This window comes from Callithrix jacchus, chromosome 3 (genome assembly GCF_049354715.1).
Source record: "Callithrix jacchus isolate 240 chromosome 3, calJac240_pri, whole genome shotgun sequence".
NCBI lineage: Eukaryota > Metazoa > Chordata > Mammalia > Primates > Cebidae > Callithrix > Callithrix jacchus.
The window spans coordinates 30,207,759-30,233,200 of record NC_133504.1 but is presented as its reverse complement, the minus strand read 5'-3'; the positions used below and the strand labels follow the sequence as shown (position 1 = coordinate 30,233,200).

The 25,442-nt window shown below is 41.8% G+C and overlaps 1 protein-coding gene and 1 pseudogene across 2 annotated transcripts in view; both read left to right on the top strand.

The window, feature by feature from the left end:
• Positions 1-13,279, top strand: part of LOC108590038 (tripartite motif-containing protein 75-like) — a 49,446-nt gene extending 36,167 nt beyond the window's left edge. For both annotated transcript variants that reach the window (XM_078366325.1, XM_035292726.3), the window contains exons 3-4: positions 9,277-9,594; positions 11,460-13,279. In XM_078366325.1, the coding sequence (XP_078222451.1) occupies positions 11,810-13,192 (1,383 nt within the window). In that variant the 5' untranslated portion in view covers positions 9,277-9,594; positions 11,460-11,809 and the 3' untranslated portion in view covers positions 13,193-13,279. The remainder of the gene's footprint in view (positions 1-9,276; positions 9,595-11,459) is intronic.
• A 6,473-nt stretch (positions 13,280-19,752) lies between these two features.
• Positions 19,753-24,547, top strand: LOC100391336 (ras-related protein Rap-1A pseudogene; annotated as a pseudogene).
• Positions 24,548-25,442: the final 895 nt, after the last annotated feature.

Sequence of the window (25,442 nt, the reverse complement as noted above, 5' to 3'; positions counted from 1 at the left end):
GCCACAGTTACAAGAGGCAATGGAAAATAATGACCGCGTGAAATACTCCAGAGTGTGACTTTCAACACAACAAGAAGGCAGTTGTCATCAACTACAAAAGGGAAAAAAGAATAAGATCTATTAAATCAATAAAGAACATTTATATCAATGCAGATATCTACCTAATAATTTTCTTTATTTCTACATAAACCCTTCTAACAATAAAGTCCATTGGGATAGAGTAAGTTTCCACTAGCTGTGATTTCTAAGTATTCACTAAGTATTACTAAGTTATCACTAAGTAAGATAAGTATTCACTAGCTGTTATTTCTAATGATATTACGAGCTGAATATTTGAGAGACTGTATTTCAGTCATTCATAGTGCAGCATTTACCCATAAGAGTATACGTGATCCTGGGTTTGCCACACAATATTGCAAAGTATAGGAATTGGGATATCAATTTTAAGTGGTTACAGTGTTTGTTGTAGTGATTTTGCTGCTACATTACATGCTTTAGATGTTCTCCAGGAAAAAACATTATTGAAAAGGCTGACAGTCTGGACAATATGACCGCACTTCATTCTATGAAAAAAATACAAAAGTTAGCCAGTCATAGTGGCCCACACCTGCAGTCCAAGCTTCTAGGGAGGCTCAGATAAGAGGATCAATTGAGCCTGTAAGGTGAGGCTGCAGTGAGTGGTCATTGTGTCACTGGACTCTAGCTTAGGGAACAGAGAATGATCCTGTCTCAATTAAAATAAAATAAAAGCTGAGCCTTATTGTCTCTGTGTCACTGTCTCCATGCTAGACCAGTTCTTCTCTTACTCTCTTTTATTAGCCTCACCTTTCACTTCTGCTACATCTCGAAGCTCTAAAATCCCTTGTGACTTGGGCATGATGGCTCATGCCTGTCATCCTATCACATTGGTAAGCTGAGGTAGGCAGATCACCTGAGGTCAGAAGTTTGAGACCAGCCTAGCAAACATGGTGAAACCCCCTCTCTACTAAAAATATAAAACTTCAGAGATCTATCCAAGATGGCCGACCACTAACAGCTCAGGATTGTAGCTCCTAGTGAAAGCTCAGAGAACGAGACAACGCCACATCATTAGACGAATTTTCATCACTCACCGATTAGCCGACTCCCAGTGGAGGAGCCCCACGGGTCGCCAGCGCGACTCTTGTGGCCGCCGCAGCGGTTTTGCCGGCGTCTCGGCGCAGCAGCTCTTCACGCAGAGCCAACGGGACCGCTTCCCCTACTGACCAGAGTTTGGAGCTCCGGGAAGTCAGAGCCGCTTGTTGCAGACTCAAGAGGGAAGCCAGACCAGAGATTCCTGGGCAGAAGAGCACCATCAGTCTTATCGCTGCTATTTAGGCTGCCACAGTGGGTGGCTCGGATCCCAGCACTGGGAATCAGTAAGTCGGACGTCGACTCAGAAAACTAATTAGAAAGGCGGTTCATCTAAAATGAAGGGAAAAAAACAGCCTAAGAAGGCCGAGTATACTCAAAATCAGAACCCATCAGCAACGGAACAAGCCCTGATGGAAAAGGACTCATCAGCAACCGAACAAGCCCTGGTGGAAAAGGACTCATCAGTAACGGAACAAGCCCTGATGGAAAAGGACTGTGTTCCATTATCTGAAGTAGGCTTTAAAAGGTGGGTGATAAGAAACTTCTGGGAGTTAAAGGAACTTGTTCTAACCCAATGTAAAGAAACTAAGAACTTGGAAAAAAGGTTCGATGAAATGTTGAAAAGAATAGACAATATAGAGAGGAATACAAATGAACTTATGGAGTTGAAAAATACAACACGAGAACTGAGTGAAATATGTACAAGCTTAAACAGCCGAATGGATCAAGCAGAAGAAAGGGTATTAGAGGTCGAAGACCAACTTAATGAAACAAAACGACAAGACAAGAATAGAGAAAAAAGGATAAAAAGGAATGAGCAAAGTCTCCAAGAAATATGGGACTATGTGAAAAGACCTAATATACGCTTGATTGGTGTACCTGAATGTGACGGAGAGAATGAAGTCAAGCTGGAAAATACTCTCCAGGACATTATCCAGGAAAATTTTCCTAATTTAGCAAAGCAGGACACTATTCAACCCCAGGCAATACAGAGAACACCACAAAGATATTCCTCAAGAAGACCAACCCCAAGGCACATAATCGTTAGATTCACCAAGATCGAAACGAAGGAGAAAATATTAAGGGCAGCCAGAGAGAAAGATCAAGTTATCCATAAAGGTAAGCCTATTAGGCTTACAGCAGATCTCTCAATGGAAACCCTACAAGCTAGAAGAGAGTGGGGGCCAATATTCAATATACTTAAAGAACAAAACTTTCAGCCCAGAATTTCATATCCTGCCAATTTAAGCTTTACATTTGAAGGAAAAATAGAATCTTTTAGGAACAAGCAAGTATTCAGAGATTTTATTACCACCAGGCCTGCTTTACAAGAACTTCTAAAAGAAGCATTATACACAGAAAGGAACAACCAGTATGATCCTTTCTAAAAATACACCAAAAAGTAAAGAGCGTTAACATAAAGAAGAATTTTTATCAACAAAAGGACAAAATAGCCAGTTAATATCAAATGGCAGCAACCCTAAAGTTAAATCAACCAAATCTCCCAATCAAAAGATACAGACAAAATCCAACGGTATATCCAAAGATATACATAGACTCAAAATAAAGGGTTGGGAAAAAAAAAAAAACGTACCAACCAAATGGAGAGCAAAAATAAATAAATAAAAAGCAGGAGTTGCAATTTTCACATTTGACAAAATAGATTTCAAAGCTATAAGGATACAAGGGTAAAAGGATTAATGTAACAATAAGAGATCTTAACACCCAGATACATAAGACACATAGATTTAGATTCAACGAGACAACAAATTGATAACGATATTCAGGATTTGAACTCAGAGCCAGAACAAATAAACACAATAGAGGTCTCCATTTTAAACACATAAAATATGCATTAACCACTTTAAACACTCAAAATATTGATCGGCCATTATTGAAACGCATTTTAGGAATGAAGTAATATTCCTTTTTCCCCCTTTTTCTTTTTTTCCCCTTCTTTTTCTCAAAACAAAAAAAAAACTTCACTGGGAGTGGTGGCAGTTACCTGTAATCACAGCTACTTGGAAGTCTGAGGCAGGAGGATCACTTAAATTTAGAAAGCGGTGGTTGCAATGAGCTGAGAGAGTGCTATTGCGTTCCAGCCCGGGCAACAAGAATGAAACCCTATCTCAATAAAAAAATAAATAAATAAACAAAAACAAATTGTGGTCGGGTGCAGTGGCTCACTCCTGTAATTCCAACATTTTTGGAGGCAGATGCAGGCAGATCACAAGGTCAAGAGATCAAGACCACCTTGGTCAACATGGTGAAACACAGTGACTATTAAATATACAAAGTTAGCTGGGTGTTGTAGTGGGTACTTATAGTCCCAGCTATTTGGGAGACTGGGGCAGGAGAATCACTTAACCTTGAGAGAGGAAGGTTGAAGTGAGCTGAGATTGTGCCACTCTACTCAGCAAAGCAGCAGAGTAGGGCTGTGTCTCAAAAAAATAAAAAACACCTAGAAGGAAATCTAGGCAAAACCATCCAGGACATAGGAGTAGGCAAGGACTTCATGAACAAAACACCAAAAGCATTGGCAACAAAAGCCAAAATAGACAAATGGGACCTAATTAAACTCCACAGCTTCTGCACAGCAAAAGAAACAGTCTCTAGTGTGAATTGGCAACCAACTGAATGGGAAAAAATTTTTGCCCTTTACCCATCTGACAAAGGGCTGATATCCAGAATTTACAAACTCAAATAGATTTACAGGAAAAAAACAAACAAGCCCATTCAAAATTGGGCAAAGGATATGAACAGACACTTTACGAAAGAAGACATATATGAGGCCAACAATCATATGAAAAAATGCTCATCGTCACTGGTCATCAGAGAGATGCAAATCAAAACCACATTGAGATACCATCTCACGCCAGTTAGAATGGCAATCATTAAAAAATCTGGAGACAACAGATGCTGGAGAGGATGTGGAGAAAAAGGAACACTTTTACACTGTTGGTGGGAGTGTACATTAGTCCAACCATTGTGGAAGACAGTGTGGCGATTCCTCAAGGCCTTAGAAATAGAAATTCCATTTGACCCAGCAATCCCATTACTGGGTATATATCCAAAGGACTATGAATCGTTCTACTATGAGGACACATGCACACAAATGTTCATTGCAGCACTGTTTACAATAGCAAAGACCTGGAATCAACCCAAATGCCCATCGATGATAGACTGGATTGGGAAAATGTGGCACATATACACCATGGAATATTATGCAGCAATCAGAAACGATGAGTTCGTGTCATTTGTAGGGACATGGATGAATCTGGAGAACATCATTCTCAGCAAACTGACACAAGAACAGAAAATGAAACACCACATATTCTTACTCATAGGCGGGTGATGAAAAATGAGAACACATGGACACAGAGAGGGGACTACTAAACACTGGGGTCTATTGGGGGGAAAAGTGGAGGGCCAGTGGGAGGGGGAGGTGGGGAGGGATAGCCTGGGGAGAAAGACCAAATGTGGGTGAAGGGGAGAAAGCAAACAAAACACACTGCCATGTGTGTACCTATGCAACTGTATTGCATGCTTTGCACATGTACCCCAAAACCTAAAATGCAATAAAAAATAAAAATAAAAAAAATAAATAAAAGAAAAAAAAAATGAACAAATAAATAAATAAATAAAATCCCTTGTGTCTTCCTCTCCCTTCATACTTCACACAAGTCTCTCCACAGTCTTTTTCTAATCCCATTTCATCTGACTTTCAGGTCTGACTCCTCTAGGGCCGCAAAAATCTCTCAAGTTCAGTTGAAATATATTAGTGGCAAAAGCAAGGCCAGGCATTATGATTTCGTGTTCTCATATTTTGGGGTCACTGATCAGAAGCACAAGTGGCCCTTCCCCCTCACTGCCAACTATTGTATTCTCCTCTGACCTTACCTGCTCCACTGGCCAGGTGTCTGCAAAGTGAATTTTCTAAGCACTTCCTCAATGCAGTGTCCTAGTCCAACCCAGTTAGGGGAGTTCTCCCGTTTTAATCCTCATGAACTGTGAGCGGAGGTCCTCCCAGGATCACTCCATTTGCAACCTGAGCCTCTGATGTCTCTCCCCAACCCTAACCCCACCCAAGGTGTCTGCTCCCTCCCTGAGTCCCTGCTCACCTGCACTTGTTGTTCGAGGGCTGCTCTCCTGATGCCAAATCTCCACTTGGGTCCAGGCTCTGTGAATACTCCAGAGCTGCCTTTAAATTTTTAGACGTGAGGGGTGGTTCCTTCAGAACCACTGCCAAATAAGAATGGCTTCTCCTGCCTTCCCAGGTCAGTCGTGTCCTTCTTGGTCCAGGTCAGAACAGGCAACACAGCACAGCCTCTCTGTTCATCTGAGAGTTCTGAATCTGGCGCCTTCAGAGCTTATAAGCCTGTGGAGAGTTTCCTTTCTGTTTCCCTATTGGACAGAATGCAGATGAAATTAGCCTTTGGCCAAGGACAGGCTCCAATGAACATTTTCCACCTTCTTCTCTGATTGCATTTTAAGCCTTGGAGGTGGCGGGGTGGGGAGAACATGAGGACATTAAAAGTGGAAGATTGGATTTATCCGTCTCTCACTAGTCCATTGAAACTCCTCTAACTTAATCAGTGGTTAGGTCCTGGGTTAATTAAATATTGGAAATACTCATTGGCTAGCGTTGACCTTTTCCTTCTCAGGCACTTTTAATTTTTTTGTCCCTTGAAGGTTGTGCTTCCAGAGTCAGTCCTTGCCTTTGTTTTCTGGATTCCCAAACTCATTCCAGAGTTTTCAGCATCCACAGGCTCAGACATTGAAGACAGACTGCTGGTAGAAATATTTATTCTTATTTATTTATTTATTGAGATGGAGTCTTGTTCTGTTGCAAGGCTGGAATGCAATGGCATGATCTTCGCTCACTGCAACCTCCACCTCCTGGGTTCAAGCGATTCTCCTTTATCAGCCTCCGAGTAGCTGGGACTACAGGCATGTGCCGCCATGTCCAGCTAATATTTTTATTTCTAGTAGAGATGGTATTTCACCATGTTTTCCAGAATGTTCTCAATCTTTTGACCTCGTGATCCTCCTGTGGAGGTTGCAGTGAGCCCAGATGGCACCACTGCACTACAACATGGGCTGCAAAGCAAGACCCAGTCTCAAAAAAGAAAATAAATAAATATTAAAAATTCTGGATAAAATTTTTAGGACCCAATTTCAAATATTCAACTATGTATTATCTTTCTGGAATTGGATTCTGAAAACTGTTACCTCCTTATTCTCTGAGATAATAGTGGTCACAAATAATTGAGTACAAAAAAGTGATTGGAAATATTTTTTAGAGCCTGACTGGGTTTGAGTCTCAGTTGTTCCTTTTGCTATATATGCAATGTTGGGTTTATTATCTACAAAGCAGGAATAAGGTTCTTATTTTATAGTATGTGATGTGGACTGATTTGTTAGATGCTTGGCCTGCTACTGCCAGCTGCTTTTACTTTTCCACATTATGGACACTAAGATATGTGCTTTATGCAAACACTTATCAAGTTATAATCACCCCTTGAAATGGCAATTATTGTCCCCAGTATGCAAACAGGAAAACAGCCTGTGAATTGTTCTTTTTCTAAAATTTAAAATTTTTATTTTCTTTATTATATGGTCAAAGTGTTGAGATTACAGGCATGAGTCACTGGTCTGGACTGTGAATTGTTAAGCAACATGTCTGAGGTTCAGAGCCACATTATTTTCCCCCATTCTCCCAGAATGCCCCATCTCCATCTATGTATTTAATTTTTTTTTTTGAGATGGAGTTTCACTCTTGTCCCTAAGGGTGGAGTGCAAAGGTGCAATCTCAGCTCACTTCAACCTCTGCCTCCCAGGTTCAAGTGATTCTCTATCCTCAGACTCCCGAGTAGCTGGGATCACAGGTGACTGGCTATGGTGGCTGGCTAATTTTTGTATTTTTAGTAGAGAAGGGGTTTTACCATGTTGGCTAGGCTGGTCTTAAATTCCTGACCTCAGGTGGTCCACCCACCTCAACCTCCCAAAGTGCTGGGATAACAGGCATAAGCCACTGCTCCTGGCCCAATGGTTGTGCTTTTAATCAGTAGTAATGCCATTGGAGTTGGGGCTGGAAAAGGCCCCTTATAGGAACCGGGTCTCAAGGGAATCTTAGCTCCACGTTGGGTGACCCTAAAGTCTGCCTAGTTTTGCAAATAATCCCTTTATTAAATGATACTGAAATCACCATATTTGAATGTGCTTTTCTGTTTAAACCCTGGCTGAACCCAAGGCAATGAAACACAGAAAGTCCTGCTTCTCTACCTATCTCGGGTGAGAGCGAGCACCTACTTTAATATGTTGTAGGTAATAGAGTGACCACAGGAGGAGTCTAGCAGATGATGGTGCCGAGAAAGTCTTGTTTCTGCAGTAGCACGTCATCCTTGCAAAATCTGATGATTTTATTTTTATTTATTTGTTCAAAATCAAATTTTTTAAATAATTTTTTTGGTTAAAATTTATGATTTATTCTTGCATCACAGGAATTCCTTCTATTATGTTAATATTTGGCTTTGTCTTCAGCGTCAGCCAAATGTTACCTATAACATTCAGCCAGTTGGCATTTGACTGAAATGTGAATTATTTGTACTCCAATTGCATTTGTATCTATATGTACATGTAAATATACGTAGTGTGTGCTGTGTGCAGTATGATATGGTGAAAATGCATAGATCAAGTTAGTGACTGTGGATGTCCTGGAGGGTGGAGGCGGGATGGTTTCACTTTCTACTTCAACACAGTTCTCAATTTGAAAACATATCTGCAGGGTGCGGTGGCTCACGCCTGTAATCCTAGCACTTTGGGAGGCTGAGGTGGGCAGATCATGAGGTCAGGAGTTCAAGACCAGTCTGATCAACATGGTGAAACCCTGTCTCTACTAAAATTATAAAACGTAGCTGAGTGTGGTGGCACTTGCCTGTATTCCCAGCTGCTCAGGAGGCTGAGGCAGGAGAATCACTTGACTTCGAGAGGTAGTGGGAGTGGTGAGCCGAGACTGCCCCATTGCACTTTAATCTGTGCAACAAGAGAATAACTCCATCTCTCTCTCTCTCTCTCTCCATATATATATTGAGAAACTATAAATATCTATATATAAATTATTATATATAGAGAGAAATCATATATATATATATATTTTTTTTTTTTTTTAAACCAGTGTGCATTAGTATAAGAAAGAGACATTAACATTTGGGGGAAAAAGACCCTAAGATATAAAAGTACCCATTTATGTGTGTTTTTTTTTTAAAGAAAACAGCTATATGTAATTTATGCTAACCACACATGTATAGACACAAAAGTAACTCTGGATGAGGGAATTATGAATGATTTAATTTTATTCATGAGTAATTTATATATTTTAAAGTGTCTGCCTAACGGTCATGTAACAAAATTTTATAGTATTAGTTTGGTGCAAAAGTAATCACGGTTCTTGTCATTAAAGAACCTGTGATTACCTTTTCACCCACCTAATAATATTAACAAATATTTGTGTGTTTAGGAAACAGTTTACTTGCATTCTTAGTTACATGTTGTTATTGCTCATGTTATACATGAAACCAGTATTCAAGGATGTAGGGTTTCCAGTATTGCTGAGCTGCTACATAAAATCTACTGGGATTAAATATAAAATCTATTGGCATTAAACAAAAGCCATACTTAAAGTCTCTGCAAGACAAGCTTTTCCCTACTTTAGAAGTTTTTTTGGGCCGGGCGTGGTAGCTCACGCCTATAATCCCAGAGCTTTGGGAGGCCGAGGTGGGTGGATCACAAGATCAAGAAATCGAGACCATCCTGGTCAACTTGGTGAAACCCCGTCTCTACTGAAAATACAAAACTTAGCTGGGCATGGTGGTGCACGCCTGTAGTCCCAGCTACTCAAGAGGCTGAGGCAGGAGAATTGCTTGAACCCAGGAGGTGGAGGTTGTGGTGAGCCGAGATCACGCCATTGCACTGCAGCCTGGGTAATAAGAGGGAAACTCTGTCACACACACACACACACACACACAGGAGTTTGAGTAAAGTAGTGAGAGAAATCCAATCATCCACCTTTAATCTCCTGTTCGCCCCACTCACCCCACCTCCTAGCCTGAAAATAAAATCTGAGAAGATGTAAAATACTAATCAGAGCCTGTTATTGGCCAGATGCTAATTGCATCTGCAGTCTGTCCAATAGGGAAACAGAAAGGAAACTCTCCACAGGCTTCTAAGCCCTGAAGGGGCCAGATTCAGAACTCTCAGGTGAACAGAGAGGCTGTGCTGTGTTGCCCGTTCTTACTCGAACCAAGAAGGACGCCATTGACCTGCCAAAGCAGGAGAAGCCATTCTTACCACCTCGGCAATGCTGCTGAGGGAACCACTCTTCACATCTGGAAATTTAAGCGCACCTCCAGAATACTCACAGAGCCTGGACCCAAGTGGAGATTTGGCGTAAGGAGAGCACCCCTCGGAACACAAAAGCAGGTGAGCAGGGACTGAGGGAAGGAGCAGGCGCCTTGGGTGGATTTAGAGGTTGGGGGAGACTTCGGAGTCTCAGGCTGCAAATGGAGCGGCCCTGTGAGTGCTTCTGCTCACAGTCCATGAGCACAAAAATGGGAAAACCAGGGTGAAGTAGGAGGCTACTTTGAGGAATCGCTTACGAAATTCCCTTTGCAAACCCCTGGCCAGTGGAGTGGATAATGTAGGCAAGGTCAGAGGAGGATGGAGCAGATGGAAACAAGGGAGAAGGGGCAGCTATGCTTGCGGTCAGTGACCCCAAAATATGAGAGCTCGAAACCGTAATGCCTGGCCTTGCTTTTGCCATTAATTTGGTTTGTCTGAACTTGGGAGATTTGTGTGGCCATAGAGGAGTCAGACCTGGAAGCCAGACAAGGTGGAATAGAAAGAGAAAGTGGAGAGATTTGCGTGAAGTGTGAAGAAGAGAGGAAGATGCAGGGATATTTATTTTTATTTTTACTTTTGAGACAGAGTTTTACTGTTGTTGCCCAGGCCAGAGTAGAATGGCACTGTCTCGGCTCACTGCAACCTCCGCTTCCTGGGTTCAAGTGATCCACCTGCCTCAGACTTCTAAGTAGCTGGGATTATAGGTACCCACCATCACATCCAGCTATTTTTTGTATTTGTAGTATAGATGGGATGAAACCTCATCTATATGTTGACCAGGCTGGTCTCAAACTTCAGACCTCAGTTGATATGCATATGCCCACCTCGGCCTGCAAAATGCTGACTACCAGTGTGAGCCACCATGCCCGGCCCACAAGAGACTTTAGAACTCTGAGATGTAGCAAAAGTGAAAGGTGAGGCTCATAAAAGAGAGTAAGAGAGGAGCTGGTCTGGCTTGGAGACAGTGACACAGAGACAATAAGGCTCAGCTTTTATTTTATTTTATTTTATTTGAGAAAGGATCATGCTGTGTTCCCTAGGCTAGATTCCAGTGACACAATGACTGCTCACTGCAGCCTCTCCGCACAGGCTCAATTGATCCTCCTACCTAACCTTCCTCGTGGCTTGAACTACAGGTGTGTGCCACTAAGCCTGGCTCATTTTTGTAGTTTTTTGATAGAATGTAGTGTCACCAGCATCCGGGCGTGATGGCTCACGCCTATAATCCCAGCACTTTGGGAGGCTGAGGCGGGCGGATCACAAGGTCAAGAGATCGAGACCATTCTGGTCAACATGGTGAAATCCCGTCTCTACTAAAAATACAAAAATTAGCTGGGCATGGTGGCCCACACCTGTAGTCCCAGCTACTCCGGAGGCTGAGGCAGGAGGCGGAGCTTCCAGTGAGCCGAGATCGTGCCATTGCACTCCAGTCTGAGTAACAAGAGCGAAACTTAGTCTCAAAAAAAAAAAAAAGAATGCAGTGTCACCATGTTGTCAGGGCTGTCAGCCTTTTCAATAATGTTTTTTCCTGGAGAACATCTAAAGCATGTAATGTAGCAGCAAAATCACTACAACAAACACTGTAACCACTTAAAATTGATATCCCAATTCCTATACTTTGCAATATTGTGTGGCAAACCCAGGATCACGTATACTCTTATGGGTAAATGCTGCACTATGAATGACTGAAATACAGTCTCTCAAATATTCAGCTCGTAATATCATTAGAAATAACAGCTAGTGAATACTTATCTTACTTAGTGATAACTTAGTAATACTTAGTGAATACTTAGAAATCACAGCTAGTGGAAACTTACTCTATCCCAATGGACTTTATTGTTAGAAGGGTTTATGTAGAAATAAAGAAAATTATTAGGTAGATATCTGCATTGATATAAATGTTCTTTATTGATTTAATAGATCTTATTCTTTTTTCCCTTTTGTAGTTGATGACAACTGCCTTCTTGTTGTGTTGAAAGTCACACTCTGGAGTATTTCACGCGGTCATTATTTTCCATTGCCTCTTGTAACTGTGGCTTTTTCTGAGAAAGACCACGAAAGAGCCCAGCTTGAATTTCAGTAAAGGAGGATCTGGTGCCAAGGGATCAGCCGGTGCCCTGGGCCCGCCCTCCCACTGGAGCTGCTTCTAGAGCCAAAGGCAAAAAAACAGACACAGGCCTGTGAAGTGCTTGCAGGAGAGAGAACACAGAGGAGGCACCGGCTTCTCACCTTCCCTCCTTCCCGGAGGATCACACCTTCTGAAGGGAGTCTCCCCACGCAGATCCCTCCCTGCACCATGGCCGTCACAGCATCCCTGGCTGAGCTCCAAGCAGAGGCCAGCTGCCCCATCTGCCTGGGTTACCTGAAGGACCCAGTCACCACTCACTGTGGGCACAACTTCTGTCGCTCCTGCATCCACCAGTGCTGGGAAGACCTACAGGACATCTTCCCCTGTCCCGTCTGCCTCCACCACTGCCCTGAAGAGAACCTCAGGAGCAACACCCAATTTCGCCACATGACTGATGTGGTTCAGCAGCTTCCCGCCATGAGGAGGAAGAGGAAAGTGCAGGAGGAGGAGGAGCCCCTGTGTGGGAAGCACTGTCTGCGTCTGGCCCTGTTCTGTGAGAAGGACCTGGAGCTGTTGTGTCCCCAGTGCAGGGTCTCCTCTGACCACCAGCATCACCCCCTGCTGCCCATTGAGCAAGCTGCAGCCAGAAACAGGAGAAAGCTCAAAAGCTACATTCAGCCACTAAAGGAGAAAATTGAAGATGCCAAGATGCGACGTGAAGCGACAATGTTGAAATCTGTCAATGAGAAAAGGAAGATGGAAACATGGAGGAAGGAATTACAGTCTGAATTTGAAGAAATTAAGATATCCTTGGTAAAGGAACAAGCTGCAATTTGTGCCTCTTTACTTGTTGAAGAGCACGACGCTGAAGAAAAACTCGCTGAAAACCAAAGACAAATTTCAGAGCATTTACTTGTACTCCAAAACCTGCTAAATGCAGTAACAGAGAAGGGATTTCAGGGAGACCTGGATGTGCTGACAGGTACTGAGAACATCTACAACACATATGAAAACCTGAAAGCCCCTGCCGTCTTCTCACATGAATTCAGGAAGAAGAGTTTGGGGCTCCCTCCACATTATTTTGGCCTCCACAGAATGATGAGCACATTTCAGGAAGATTTGACGCTAGACCCGGAAACAGCCCACCCTAGTCTTATTATCTCAGGAGACAGAAAAAGCGTGATATTTTGTAGGATGAATCCAGGCTTTACTGATAATCCTCAGTCGTTTTGCTTTTACCCAGCAGTCCGGAGCCGTGAGGGCTTTGATGCTGGGAGACATTTTTGGCACGTAGAAGTGAGAGGCACAGGTGCGTGGTCCCTTGGTGTTTGTAAAGAAACATTTCCCAGAGATGGCCTGAGATCGCCAACCCCACAGATGGGGTGCTGGGAAATTCAGCCATTCTGTAGTTCATGCAGTACAAGGAATACAGAAGTCCAGCAAATGGGCATTTTTCTGGACTATGAGTTGGGAGAGGTTTCATTTTATAATTTAAAAACCAGATCACATGTGTACACTTTCACTGATAAGTTTACAGAAAAGCTTGTGCCTTATTTCTCTGTTGACCCTTCTTCCCAAGCTGTCACAATCAGTATTGTCATAGACCAGTGATGGGCTCCTTAGAGAGCCCTTTGCATGTGGCTATCTTTTCTTTTTGTGTTGTTGGAGGACATTTGTAATAAAGTCTGTTATTCCATGTTTATGTTTGACTCAATATTTTGGGGGGACACACTCTTCTCGTCCTTTCTGCGCACTTGGAGAGACTGATGAGAAAGCCTGGGTGCATCCTCTGTAGGTGCAGGTGGGAGGTTCAGCCCCGGGTAGTGCAAGACCCTTTCAGCAGCCCCACCCATGACAACCATCACAGCCCCAAACTAGTCTCCTTTCCCTGCTCTCTCAAGTCACTTTTGTACCAACTGTGTAGACAACCTGCTTCCTCCATAAACCTTATTTCATGATGAAGAATCCATCTCACACAATCTTGGAGTATGTGGTGTTAGCAGTCTGAACACTGAACCAAATTGTCAGGGGGGGTCCACCCTATCTAAAAACTGACCCCTACGAAGTCCATTTGAGCAGGATTATCCAGATGTTGGCTGCCACTGTTAGGGAACTGCTGTTCTTGCTCTGCTTTGCTCACTGGCTCTGCCCCCCATGACAATCCTGCACTTTCAGCTCTGCTGCTTTGTGCTGCTTTTACTGAGTTCAGCTGAGGCTCTTACAGAGATTTTTCTGACCAAAGTCAGTAATTTAGAAATATTTTGGTATTTAAGAACAGGAATATACACTCATGCCTTTTAATGTCTCCCTGAGTCACGCATTTCAGTCCAGACATATTGCTATGTCTTTTATAATTTGAAAAGCAAATCCTGTGAGTATAATTACACTGACACCTTAAGGGGAAAGCATGCCATATTTCTCAATTGAACCTTCTTCACAAGCTGTTAAAATTAGTATTATCATAGACAATAATTATATTAAATGACTACTATGTCTTGTTAAAGCATAGTCAAAAGAAACAACCTGTGAAGTGTATTGAATGTCTACAAAAATAAAAAAATAAAAGTTTTCATGAAGGTCAGATAAAGGAGAATTAAGAGAATGAAAAATAAAACCAAATCACAGATACGAGGAGAGGACAAAAAACAAACAAAAGCCTCTAACAGAAGTACCTAATTTGCAATTTCCAGTTAAAAATGCAAAATTTACCAAAAGAATCTACACAACACAAAAGATAAAAGGTGCTCGTTGACTTTCTGCCCCTGTAACCTGGATGACGACTGAACCTCGGTTTGTTGAAATGTATCAATTGAAAAACCTTCACAGACTTAATCCTTTTTCTATCATTAGCTGACCAGGGATCCCTCTAAGTTTAAATGAAGGGTCTTCTATTACCCTGGTGAGGTTGCTGACATCAAGTAAAGGTAAAAGAGGTATCCCTTATCTTAACTATGAGAATCACTGGCTTTTCTAAACTTTCCATGGCGTGTTTCTAGATGCTAAGAAAAGGTCTGACTGATGTAAGTTCAGGGGGAGGACTCCAATCTGACCAATTGGTTGTGTGTCTCAACTCCAAATAGGTGCCTGTTCTATAGAGCACTTAGGGGAAAGATGGTACCCTTCACCAAACATGAGCTCATTGGGTGATCACTTGTGTGAAGCAGGAACAGTCACTATGTGGAGATTTAGCATTACTTGAAACTTACAATCACTTATATGTTAATCCATTTTGTTGTGATTTGAGAGAATATCTGAGATTTGGTAACTTATAAAGATGAGAAATCAATTTCTCACAGTTTGGAAGTTCAAGGTAAAGGCAGTGACAGGTTTGGTGTCTGGCAAGTGCCTGATCCCTGCTTCCAAGTTGGTGCCTTCAATGCTGCAGCCTCTGGAGAGAAAAACAGAGTTTCTCACATGGCTGAAGAGCAGAGGCACAGAGCTTAGTGCATTGGCTCATGCCTGTAATGCCCACACTTTGGGAGGCCTAGGCAGGCAATACACTTGAGGCCAGTAGCTCAAGACCAACTTGGTGGCATGTGGCTGGAGTCCCAGTTGCTTCGGAGACTGAAGTGAAAGAATCACTTGAGCCCCAGAAGCAGAAATGGCAGTGAGTCAAGATTGTGTCATTGCACTCCCGCCTGGGTGACAAGAAAGAATCTGTCTCAAAGAAAAGAAATAGAAAGCAGAGTGGGGACATATACTCTCAAAAGCTCTTTTTTAGCCTGGCATGAATCCAATTACTGGGGGAGTCCTTGCCACCTAAAGACCTCCCATTAGGTTCCACTTCTCAGCACTGCTGCATGGGTGATTGTTTATAACACATGAAGTTTGTGGAGACAAACAAATAATAGCATTTGAGACCCATGCTCATAAGAGCAGATGGCTAATTAAAACCCTAGGAATGTCTTTGCTGCTTCTGTTGCCTGTGTTACAGCAAATATTCTGATCTTCAGGATTATGGGGAGGAGATGGCTGGGAACAGTGTTTCCTACCTGTAATGATCGCTTGAGCCCAGGCCTTTGAGACCAACCTGGGCAACATAGTGTGACCTTGTGTGCAAAAAAAAAGCGTATGAAAGGAAAACAAAGAAAAGAAGAAAATTATGGGGAGAAGACAGTGAACCCTGTGGCTGACTGAAGTGGTCAATTTCTTTCTTTCTTTCTTTCTTTTTTTGAGACAGAGTTTCGCTCTTGTTACCCAGCCTGGAGTGCAATGGCGCGATCTCGGCTCACTGCAACTCCACCTCCTGGGTACAGGCAATTCTCCTGCCTCAGCCTCCTGAGTAGCTGGGATTACAGGCACACGCCACCTTGCCCAGCCAATGTTTTTTTTTGTATTTTTAGTAGAGATGGGGTTTCACCATGTTGACCAGGATAGCCTCAATCTCTTGACCTTGTGATCCACCCAACTTGGCCTCCCAAAGTGCTGGGATTACAGGCGTGAGCCACTGCGCACGGCCTCTTTTTTTTTTTTTAATTGCATTTTAGGTTTTGGGGTACATGTGAAGAACATGCAAGATTGTTGCATAGGTACACACATGGCAGTGTGATTTGCTGCCTTCCTCTCCTTCACCTATATATGGCATTTCTCCCCATGCTATCTCTCCCCAACTTTCCACCCCCTGACTGTCCCTCCCCTATTTCCCCCCAACAGACCCCAGTGTGTAGTGCTCCCCTCCCTGTGTCCATGTGTTCTTATTGTTCAACATCCACCTATGAGTGAGAACATGTGGTGTTTAATTTTCTGCTCTTGTGTCAGTTTGCTGAGAATGATGGTTTCCAGGTTCATCCATGTCTCTACAAAGGACACAAGCTCATCATTTTTGATGACTGCATAATATTCCATAATGTATATATGCCACATTTTTCCTGTCCAGTCTATTATTGATGGGCATTTGGGTTGGTTCCAGGTCTTTGCTATTGTAAACTGTGCTGCAATGAACATTCCTGTGCATGTGTCCTTATAGTAGAACGATTTATAGTCCTTTGGATATATACCCAGTAATGGGATTGCTGGGTCAAATGGAATTTCTACTTCTAGGTCCTTGAGGAATTACCACACTGTCTTCCACAATGGTTGAACTAACTTACACTCCCACCAACAGTATAAAAGTGTTTCTATTTCTCCACATCCTCTCCAGCATCTGTTGTCTCCAGATTTTTTAATGATTACCATTCTAACTGGTGTGAGATGGTATCTCAATGTAGTTTTGATTTGCATTTCTCTAATGACCAGTGATGATGAGCATTTTTTCATATGCTTGTTGGCCTCATGTATGTCTTCTTTTGCAAAGTGTCTGTTCATAACCTTCACCCACTTTTGAATGGGCTTGTTTTTTTTGTTTGTTTTTGTAAATCTGTTTTAGTTCTTTGTAAATTCTGGATATCAGCCTTTTATCAGTTGGGTAAACTGCAGAAATGTTTTCCCATTCTGTTGGTTGCTGATTCACTCTAATGACTGTTTCTTTTCCCATGCAGAAGGTGTGGAGTTTGATTAGGTCCCATTTGTCTATTTTGGTTTTTGTTGCCAATGCTTTTTGTGTTTTGGTCATAAAGTCCTTGCCTACGCCTATGTTCTGAATGGTTTTGCCTAAATTTTCTTCTAGGGTTTCTATGGTGTTAGGTCTTACGTTTAAGTCTTTAATCCATGTGGAGTTAATTTTAATGTAAGGTGACCAGAAGGGGTCCAGTTTCTGCTTTCTGCTCATGGCTAGCCAGTTTTCGCAATGCCATTTATTAAACAGGGAATACATTCCCCATTGCTTGCTTTTGTCAGGTTTGCCAAAGATCGGATGGTTGTAGATATGTTGTGTTGCCTCCGATGCCTCTGTTCTGTTCCATTGGTCTATATCTATTTCTCTGTTTTGGTACCAGTACTGTGCTGTTTTGATTACTGTAGCCTTGTAGTATAGTTTGAAGTCAGGGAATGTGATGCCTCCCACTTTGTTCTTTTTGCTTATAATTGATTTGGCTATGCAGGCTCTCTTTTGGTTCAATATGAAGTTTAAGGTGGCTTTTTCCAGTTCTGTGAAGAAGGTCATTGGTAGCTTGATGGAAATAGTGTTGAATCTATAAATTACTTTGGGCAGTTTGGCCATTTTCATGATATTGATTCTTCCTGACCATGAACGTGGAATGTTTCTCCGTCTGTTTGTGTCCTCTCTTATTTCATTGAGCAGTGCTTTGTAGTTCTCCTTGAAGATGTCCTTTATGTTCCTTGTTAGTTGTATTCCCAGGTATTTTATTCTCTTTGTAGCAACTGTGAATGGCAGTTCATTCTTGATTCGGCTCTCTTTAAGTCTGTTATTGCTGTATAAAAATGCTTGTGATTTTTGCATATCGATTTTGTATCCTGAGACTTCGCTGAAGTTGCTTATTAGTTTCAGGAGATTCTGGGCTGAGACAATGGGGTCTTCTAAATATACAATCATGTCATCTGCAAATAGAGATAATTTGGCTTTCTCCTTTCCTATTTGAATGCCCTTTATTTATTTTTCTTGCCTGATTGCTCTAGATTGAAGTGATCAATTTCAACCAAAGTTACAACCAAGGTTTCTGAAGTCTGTAACCCTCCAGTGCCCATAGAACTGTGTTGTTACTGAGATAAGGTTGTCTGTGGTAAGAAACTTCAAAATACGGGCCGGGCGCGGTGCCTCAAGCCTGTAATCCCAGCACTTTAGGAGGCTGAGGTGGGTGGATCACGAGGTCCAGAGATCGAGACCATCCTGGTCAACATGGTGAAACCCCGTCTCTACTAAAAATACAAAAAATTAGCTGGGCATGGTGGTGTGTGCCTGTAATCCCAGCTACTCAGGAGGCTGAGGCAGGAGAATTGCCTGAACTCAGGAGGCGGACATTGTGGTGAGCCGAGATTGCGCCATTGCACTCCAGCCTGGGTAAAAAGAGTGAAACTTCGTCTCAAAAAAAAAAAAAGAAACTTCGAAATACAATCACCTTAAAAGTAACACCCCCTTCAGTGTATTAAGTGCCTACAAAAAAAAAAGAATAAAAAGACAATGGACTCCTGCTGAGCAGCCTAGATAATGAAAAAAGAAAAGGACATAAAAAGTCAGGGAGATGGGGGAAAAAGAGAAGAAAAAGTAAAACTAATTTATAAATTTAAGGAGTAGACCAAAACATGAAATCGGAACAGAAGTTCCTAATTTGCAACTTTCAGTTGACAATACAAAATATACCAAACTTATCTACACAAAAGATTAAAAGGTAATGGTTGTCTTTTTTTTCTCTGTAACTTGGATGATGATTGAACATGAGCATCTGTTAAAAGGCATTCATTGGAAAATTTTCATACATTTAATCTTTTGCCTTTGATAAGTTAACCAAGGATCCCTCTGATTTTAAATGATGAATCTGGCCAGGTACAGTGGCTCACGCTCGGCTAATTTTCTATCTTTAGTAGAGATGGGGTTTTGCCATCCCAGAACTTTGGAAGGCTGAGACGGGCAGATCACCTGAGATTAGGAGTCTGAGACCAACCTGACCACCATGAGGAAACCCCATCTCTACTAAAATACAAAATTAGCAAAGTCAGGTGGCACATATCGGTATTTCCAGCTACTTGGGAGGCTGAAGCAAGATAATCCGTTGAACCTAGGAGGTGGAGATTCTGTGAGCTGAGAACATGCCATTGCACTCCAGCCTGGGCAACAAGAGAAAGACTCCATTACAAAAATAAATAAATAAATAAATAAATAAAAAGAAAAATAAATGATGAATCCTCTATTACCTTAATGATGTTACCAACATAAAATGGGAGGTAAAAGTGGTTTCCTTTGTCTTAACCAGGAGAATCACTGGTTTCTCTAAATTTTCCAAGATGAGAGCACACACTGGGATGATAAATACAGAGAAAATAAAGAGATACAATAAGTAATATGCAATTAAATTAGGCCTTTTGCATTTTTCAATACCTTTACAAACGGGATTCAATGGATGTTCCTGACCCCAGTGAAAAAAGATAATATGACTAAATATTAGTTAAAATAGGATACTCAAGTGTTGAAACCCATGATGCAAGACCTAGGAGTGATTATGCCACTGTTTCTGGGTTCAACCCCAATTTTCTGTGCTTTTCCACTTTGAAAGAAGCAGGACATCTCAGAGTGAATCAATGCCAGCTTTAATGGGGTGATCTCTCCCAATGTTACTGACATGGCTTACTCCATCCAGTCAGCAAATGGTAAATATCAGGCTACTCCAGATTTGGCTACGTTTTTTTTCCAGCTTCTTTCAACAGCTTCCTGGCCATGCTTTCCCTTTACCTCAAAGGAATTTTATGCACCTCAATCCACCAGTCGTGGGCACCTCAGCAGTCTTGCCTTTGCACACAAACTTTGCAGGGAAGATCTCAACTTCATTCAATGTCTTCCAGAACTGCAGGTGTGATTTACACTGATGACATTCTCCTCCATGGTAATCCATTTGAAACACTCATTCAGGCAGGCCATGAAAATACTCACAAAGCAGTTTACACAAAGGGAATGGGTTATTACCCCCACACAGTGCAAGCCCCTTATTTGATTAAATGCCTGAAAACTATTTTGTAAATGAAAGCAACTCCCTCTCTGACACTGTGGAGAAACAGCTATTAAACCTCTCAATGCCCGCAATGTGAAAACAAGCCAAAATCTTTAACCCTTTTTTGATTTTGGAGGAAACATATTCATCATTTATAAATTTTGCTTAAGGTCACTTATGCTGTTAGTTCCAAATCCACCCATCTTCAGTGGCGCCCCCTCCACAAAAGGCTTACAGGCTCTAAATTGCAGTACATTAGGCTCTCACAGGCACTGAGCCTGTAACTGTCCATACTCGGTTGCTCAGCATGCCTTGGATTCTTGAAGCAGCACCCCAACTAGCTCAGCAAAGGTATAGGAGGAATCCTTGTTACATCATGGAGCCAGATGAGAGCCCTCTGCCATATTTGTTCTGCAGGAATGGGTAGCTTTCCTATCATGTTCTTAGTCACTGCTTTATGCCATGGGTTTAGGAGATCACTGCCCTCTTAGACCAATCAGCTACCGAAAGAACCTCCTTCCTACCCCTTACCCCAGAATCAAATGAGAAACAGCAGTGGGGTTTACACACTGTAAGGATGACATAACCATTGTCATGTGTGAAGAGCTCAGTACAGATTTACTACTTAAATTTACTACAAAAATTTACTATTTATTGATTAATCAGGACATTCTTAATAAGCAACAGGACTCCAGGGTCAGTCAATGAATGAAACTTCTCAGAGCTGGATCCCCTGACCAACAGTCTGCCCAATATGCAGTTTTGCCAACTATGGGGCCATGACCTCAGACTTACCTGCTTTAGAGTAAATAATTATTGCCTCACAAATATCCAAAATTTAACTCAAGGTCATACATTTCTCTGTACACACTAAGGTAACAATACAACGCCACAGCAGGATTCAGAACTCTTTGTAGTTCCAGCCATTATTGAGAGGGAATAAGAACTCTTTTCACTTCCGAGAACATGCAATGCTGGGTTCCTAGGGAAGTTCAATGGAACTGTACTTCCCTTACTAGATGAAGCTGCCAGCCTCTTTGAGCACCATGAAGGCTTACTCAACAAGTTCAAATTTAACAAAATAAAACATGATGCATCTAATCAACTGTTAAATCATTGGGGTAGGGAGAATCCTAAAACATAGTTGAAATCTATTTTTATCGTTTTTCACTATTGATAACTTTTAATCCTCACTCCTTCATTCTTTTCTTAGGCTGCACATCGGGGCAATCTGCTAAGAAAGCCCAGGTACTCCCTCCTTCAGTGCAGGAAAGAGATTCCAACCACACAATTTCATCCTGAGCAAGTGATCCTTCACCCTGACCACACCTTAACCTCAAGAAAAACACCCAGCCTGTCTTATTTCTCTGCTCTCATAGTCCATTTCCATACCACACACTCTGTGCTCTCCTTCAACACCCCAGCATGTGATAAACAACCTGTTTCTATCATTCTAGTGTGAATGGGTGTGCGGCATCATCAGTCTTCATATCTGGACTCAATTTGATTGGTGTTCAATTTTCCCCATGCGAGACTAACACAATAATACATAGGATGCTGTATGATCTCAGTTTAATTTTTGAGATACTATGAAAAAGCCCCAACATGCAGAAAGAGAGACATAATTGTGTAAAAGATTCCTGCAACCCCCTTAGATCCACTACACAGTTTCAATAATTATTATGGTCAATTTTATCAAGATCATGCTGTTTCTAGTTTCCCCAAATCAATTTAATGCAGTAATCATACATCTTATCATTGTATCCAAATCTTAAAATAAATCACTAAAGGAACCATTTTAAAAGTATAAGTACAGTGTAAGTATCACAATGAATATTTAAATATAGTTTCATTCCCTCTGTGGGTGGCCCACCCTCCTGGCATCTCAAGGTGTTCACGAATCTCCAGCTCCTCCTATGACATTCTTCAAGAGTTTGTATAAAGTTTATTTTCTAGGTCTCCCCATCATTCTGCTGAATGTACTAATCACTTGGTCTTCTGCTGAGCAGCCCTATCCTGAGGCTACCCCAGGGCCCCACCCCAACCCACCTCATTAATATAAATCCAGTGGTTCCAAAGGGGCTTCTTATAAATAACAAAAGACTGGCTGAAAGTCATGGCTGTCATCTCAGCACTTTGGGGGTCAAGGAAGGAGGATAAAACCAAAAGATCCAAACCAGCCTGGCCTATAGAGTGAGACAATATTTCAACAAAAACAATAATTAAAAAAAATTAGCTGGGCCTGGTAACGTGTGTCTGCAGTCCTAGACATTTGGAAGGTTGAGGCTGGAGGATCTCTTGAGCCCACAACTTTCAGGTTACAGTGAATCACGATTGCACCACTGCACTACAGGGTGAGAGCAACATCCTGTGCCCCCCACAATAAAATTAAACCCAGCACTTGCCCTCATGCTCCACTCAGTGCATGATGGGTTACTTCTGCAGCTCTCACCCCATCATGACCAATCTTCAGGTCCCTACCCCTGCCCCCTTCACCAACCCAGACCCTGGAGAATCAATCAGAGAACAAGATACAATTGTCCTCTGAGACCTGTCACTTCCCTTATGCTGACTCTATAAAGAAAGAAAACTCCCTACAGGGTATAAGACTGAATTTGTTCTGAGGTCACTATATTGGTGACCTCATATACACAAACACACACACACACACACATATGTGTGTGTGGTTCACTCTTTAACATCTTACATGAGAAATTTCTTTTGTATGTTGTATGAGAATCACAGATTTGAACTTCTCACAAGGGGATTCATGCTGGTTTTGCCCTAATTACATCGAATTAGTTCTGAGGTGTTCTGCATAATCACCATATCTACCATTAAACAGTCAACAGAAGTATGAGAAACACAAATCATTCTTGGAATATCTTGAGTTCTGTGCCATATCAAATTCTATATTTTAAAAAATGTTTTCCAGGCTGAGCTCCACAGCCCAAGACTGTAATCCCAGCAGCGTGGGAGGTCCAGGCAGGAAGATTGCTTGAGGTCAGGAGATTGAGGCTGCAGTGAGCTATGATCTCTCCACGGCACTCCAGCCTGAGTCACAGAGATTCAGTCCCCCCACCCAAAAAAAAAATAGTTTTCCAGAAGATCTGTGTTTATTGGTGTTTATCTTTACACAAAACTTAAAGAGAAATTGAGGTTGATTTTTCTTGTTTTCATGTGACCATGAAGGGGTGAAGCAGGGAATCAAGGAACCAGCCCCAGATGACTCATGTAATCTGAGAGCAGGCCTGGGATCCACACACAGGACACACACCCAGATGGAACCACAATGCCTCGCCTTTCTCTTTCTTTCCTCACTCCCCATGTAAACAAATCTGGAAGATTTACGAGATTAAAAAGAGTGGTGACAGGAAAGGAGAGAGGATTGGTAGAGGAAGGAAAGTCCATTAAGAGTAAGGACAATTGGGTGGGTGCGGTGGCTGATGCCTGTAATCCCAGCCCTTTGGAAGGCTGATGCGGGTGGATCACCTCAGGTCAGGAGTTCAAGACCAGCCTGACCAATATGGTAAACCCCATCTCTAAAAAAATATGTGTGTGTGTGTGTGTGTGTGTGTGTGTGTGTGTATAAAAGATTAGGGACAATTGTGAGGGAGAAGAGAAAAAATAGGATCTGAGAGCCCTGAGATGGATTGAAAGGGGAGTGGCAGTTCAAAGAAAAGAGGAGGGATCATCAGTATTTAAACAGACCACATCCTGTGTGAGTATAAGCTAGTGGTCCTTAGTTCAGGAGGCACTGGGAAGGCTTTGACTGTTCTGTTTGTTCAGGGAATTTATTTTTTTTAATATGACCCAATGATAGAGGATTCCTAAAGAAAGCAAGTTGAAATGGATTAACAGTGTATGCTAGAAATCCTGGATACTGCAAAGACGAGCAATTTACAGCGATGAGGAATTTGTATATGAAGAATGGACAAAGTTTAACACTAGTATATTCTATTATAGCTCAATCCACATTTAATGACTTACAGGACCCGAGGGAACAGATTTTACCGGTTAAGGGCACAGAATATGTTCCAATGATTTTGTTTGGCCATAAATGTGACCTGGAAGATGAGTGAGTAGATGGTGAAGAAAAGGGCCAGAATTTGACAAGACAATGGTGTAACTGCGCCTTTGTAGAAACTTCTGCAAAGTCAAAAGATCAATGTTAATGAGATGTTTTATGACCTGGTCAGATGGATAAATAGAAAAACACCAGTGGAAAAGAAGAACCCTAAAAAGAAATCACATCTGCTGCTCTAAGCCTGTAGTCAACGGTAGCTCTGAGCCAGATTACAGGAATGAAGAACTGTTGCCTGATTGGAAAGTATCAGCACTTTAGTCTCCAAAAGATAAATCTCAAGAGGCTTCTCACGCTGTATATATTATGTGAAGAGTTTAGATCTTATGTTGGTTTGCACAAGTTCCCTGGAGAAAAAAATTGCTCTTGTATATCTCTTGGAAAATAAGACAATAGTATTTCTACTTTGCAATAGCAGTTATAGCAGGTGTGAAAATATACAAGAGTAAGGATGCATTTCAAATGTTAGCTATTGCTACTATAATCAAATGATTTCATATTGACCTTTTAATCATGATTCCTCCCTATCAAGCACTACAAAGTTGAACCATTATACTTTATATCTGTAATGATATTATGAAATGTCCCCTCAACCTCATTGCAGCAGATAACGTTCTTGAGTCACTGACTTCATTTTATATTTAAAAAAATATGGAATACCAGGCTGGGTGCAGTGGTTCATGCCTGTAATCCTAGCACTTTGGGAGGCCGAGGTGGGTGGATCACTGAGGTCAGGAGTTCAAGACCAGCCTGGCAAACATGATGAAACCCCATCTCTAAAAAAACAAAACAAAACAAAACAAAAAATGGAATATCATCTGTCATTACATTGTAATTAAAATTGTTTCTGCATAATGCTTTGGAAAAATGGTCTATTTTCCTATAGAAGAAAAACAACTGGAATAACTGATTTCTATGGCTTTCAAAGCTAAAACATGTAATATACTAAACCAATTTTAATATTGTTTTTTGTGTTTTACTGTCAGATTAAATTACAGCTTTTATGGATGATTAAATTTTCGTACATTTAAAGAAAAAAAAAAACTGGTTGGGCGCAGTGGCTCAGGCCTATAATCCCAGCACTTTGGGAGGCTGAGGCGGGTGGATCACAAGGTGAAGAGATCGAGACCATCCTGGTCAACAAGGTGAAACCCCGTCTCTACTAAAAATACAAAAATTAGCTGGGCATGGTGGTGCGCGCCTGTAGTCCCAGCTACTCGGGAGGCTGAGGCAGGAGAAT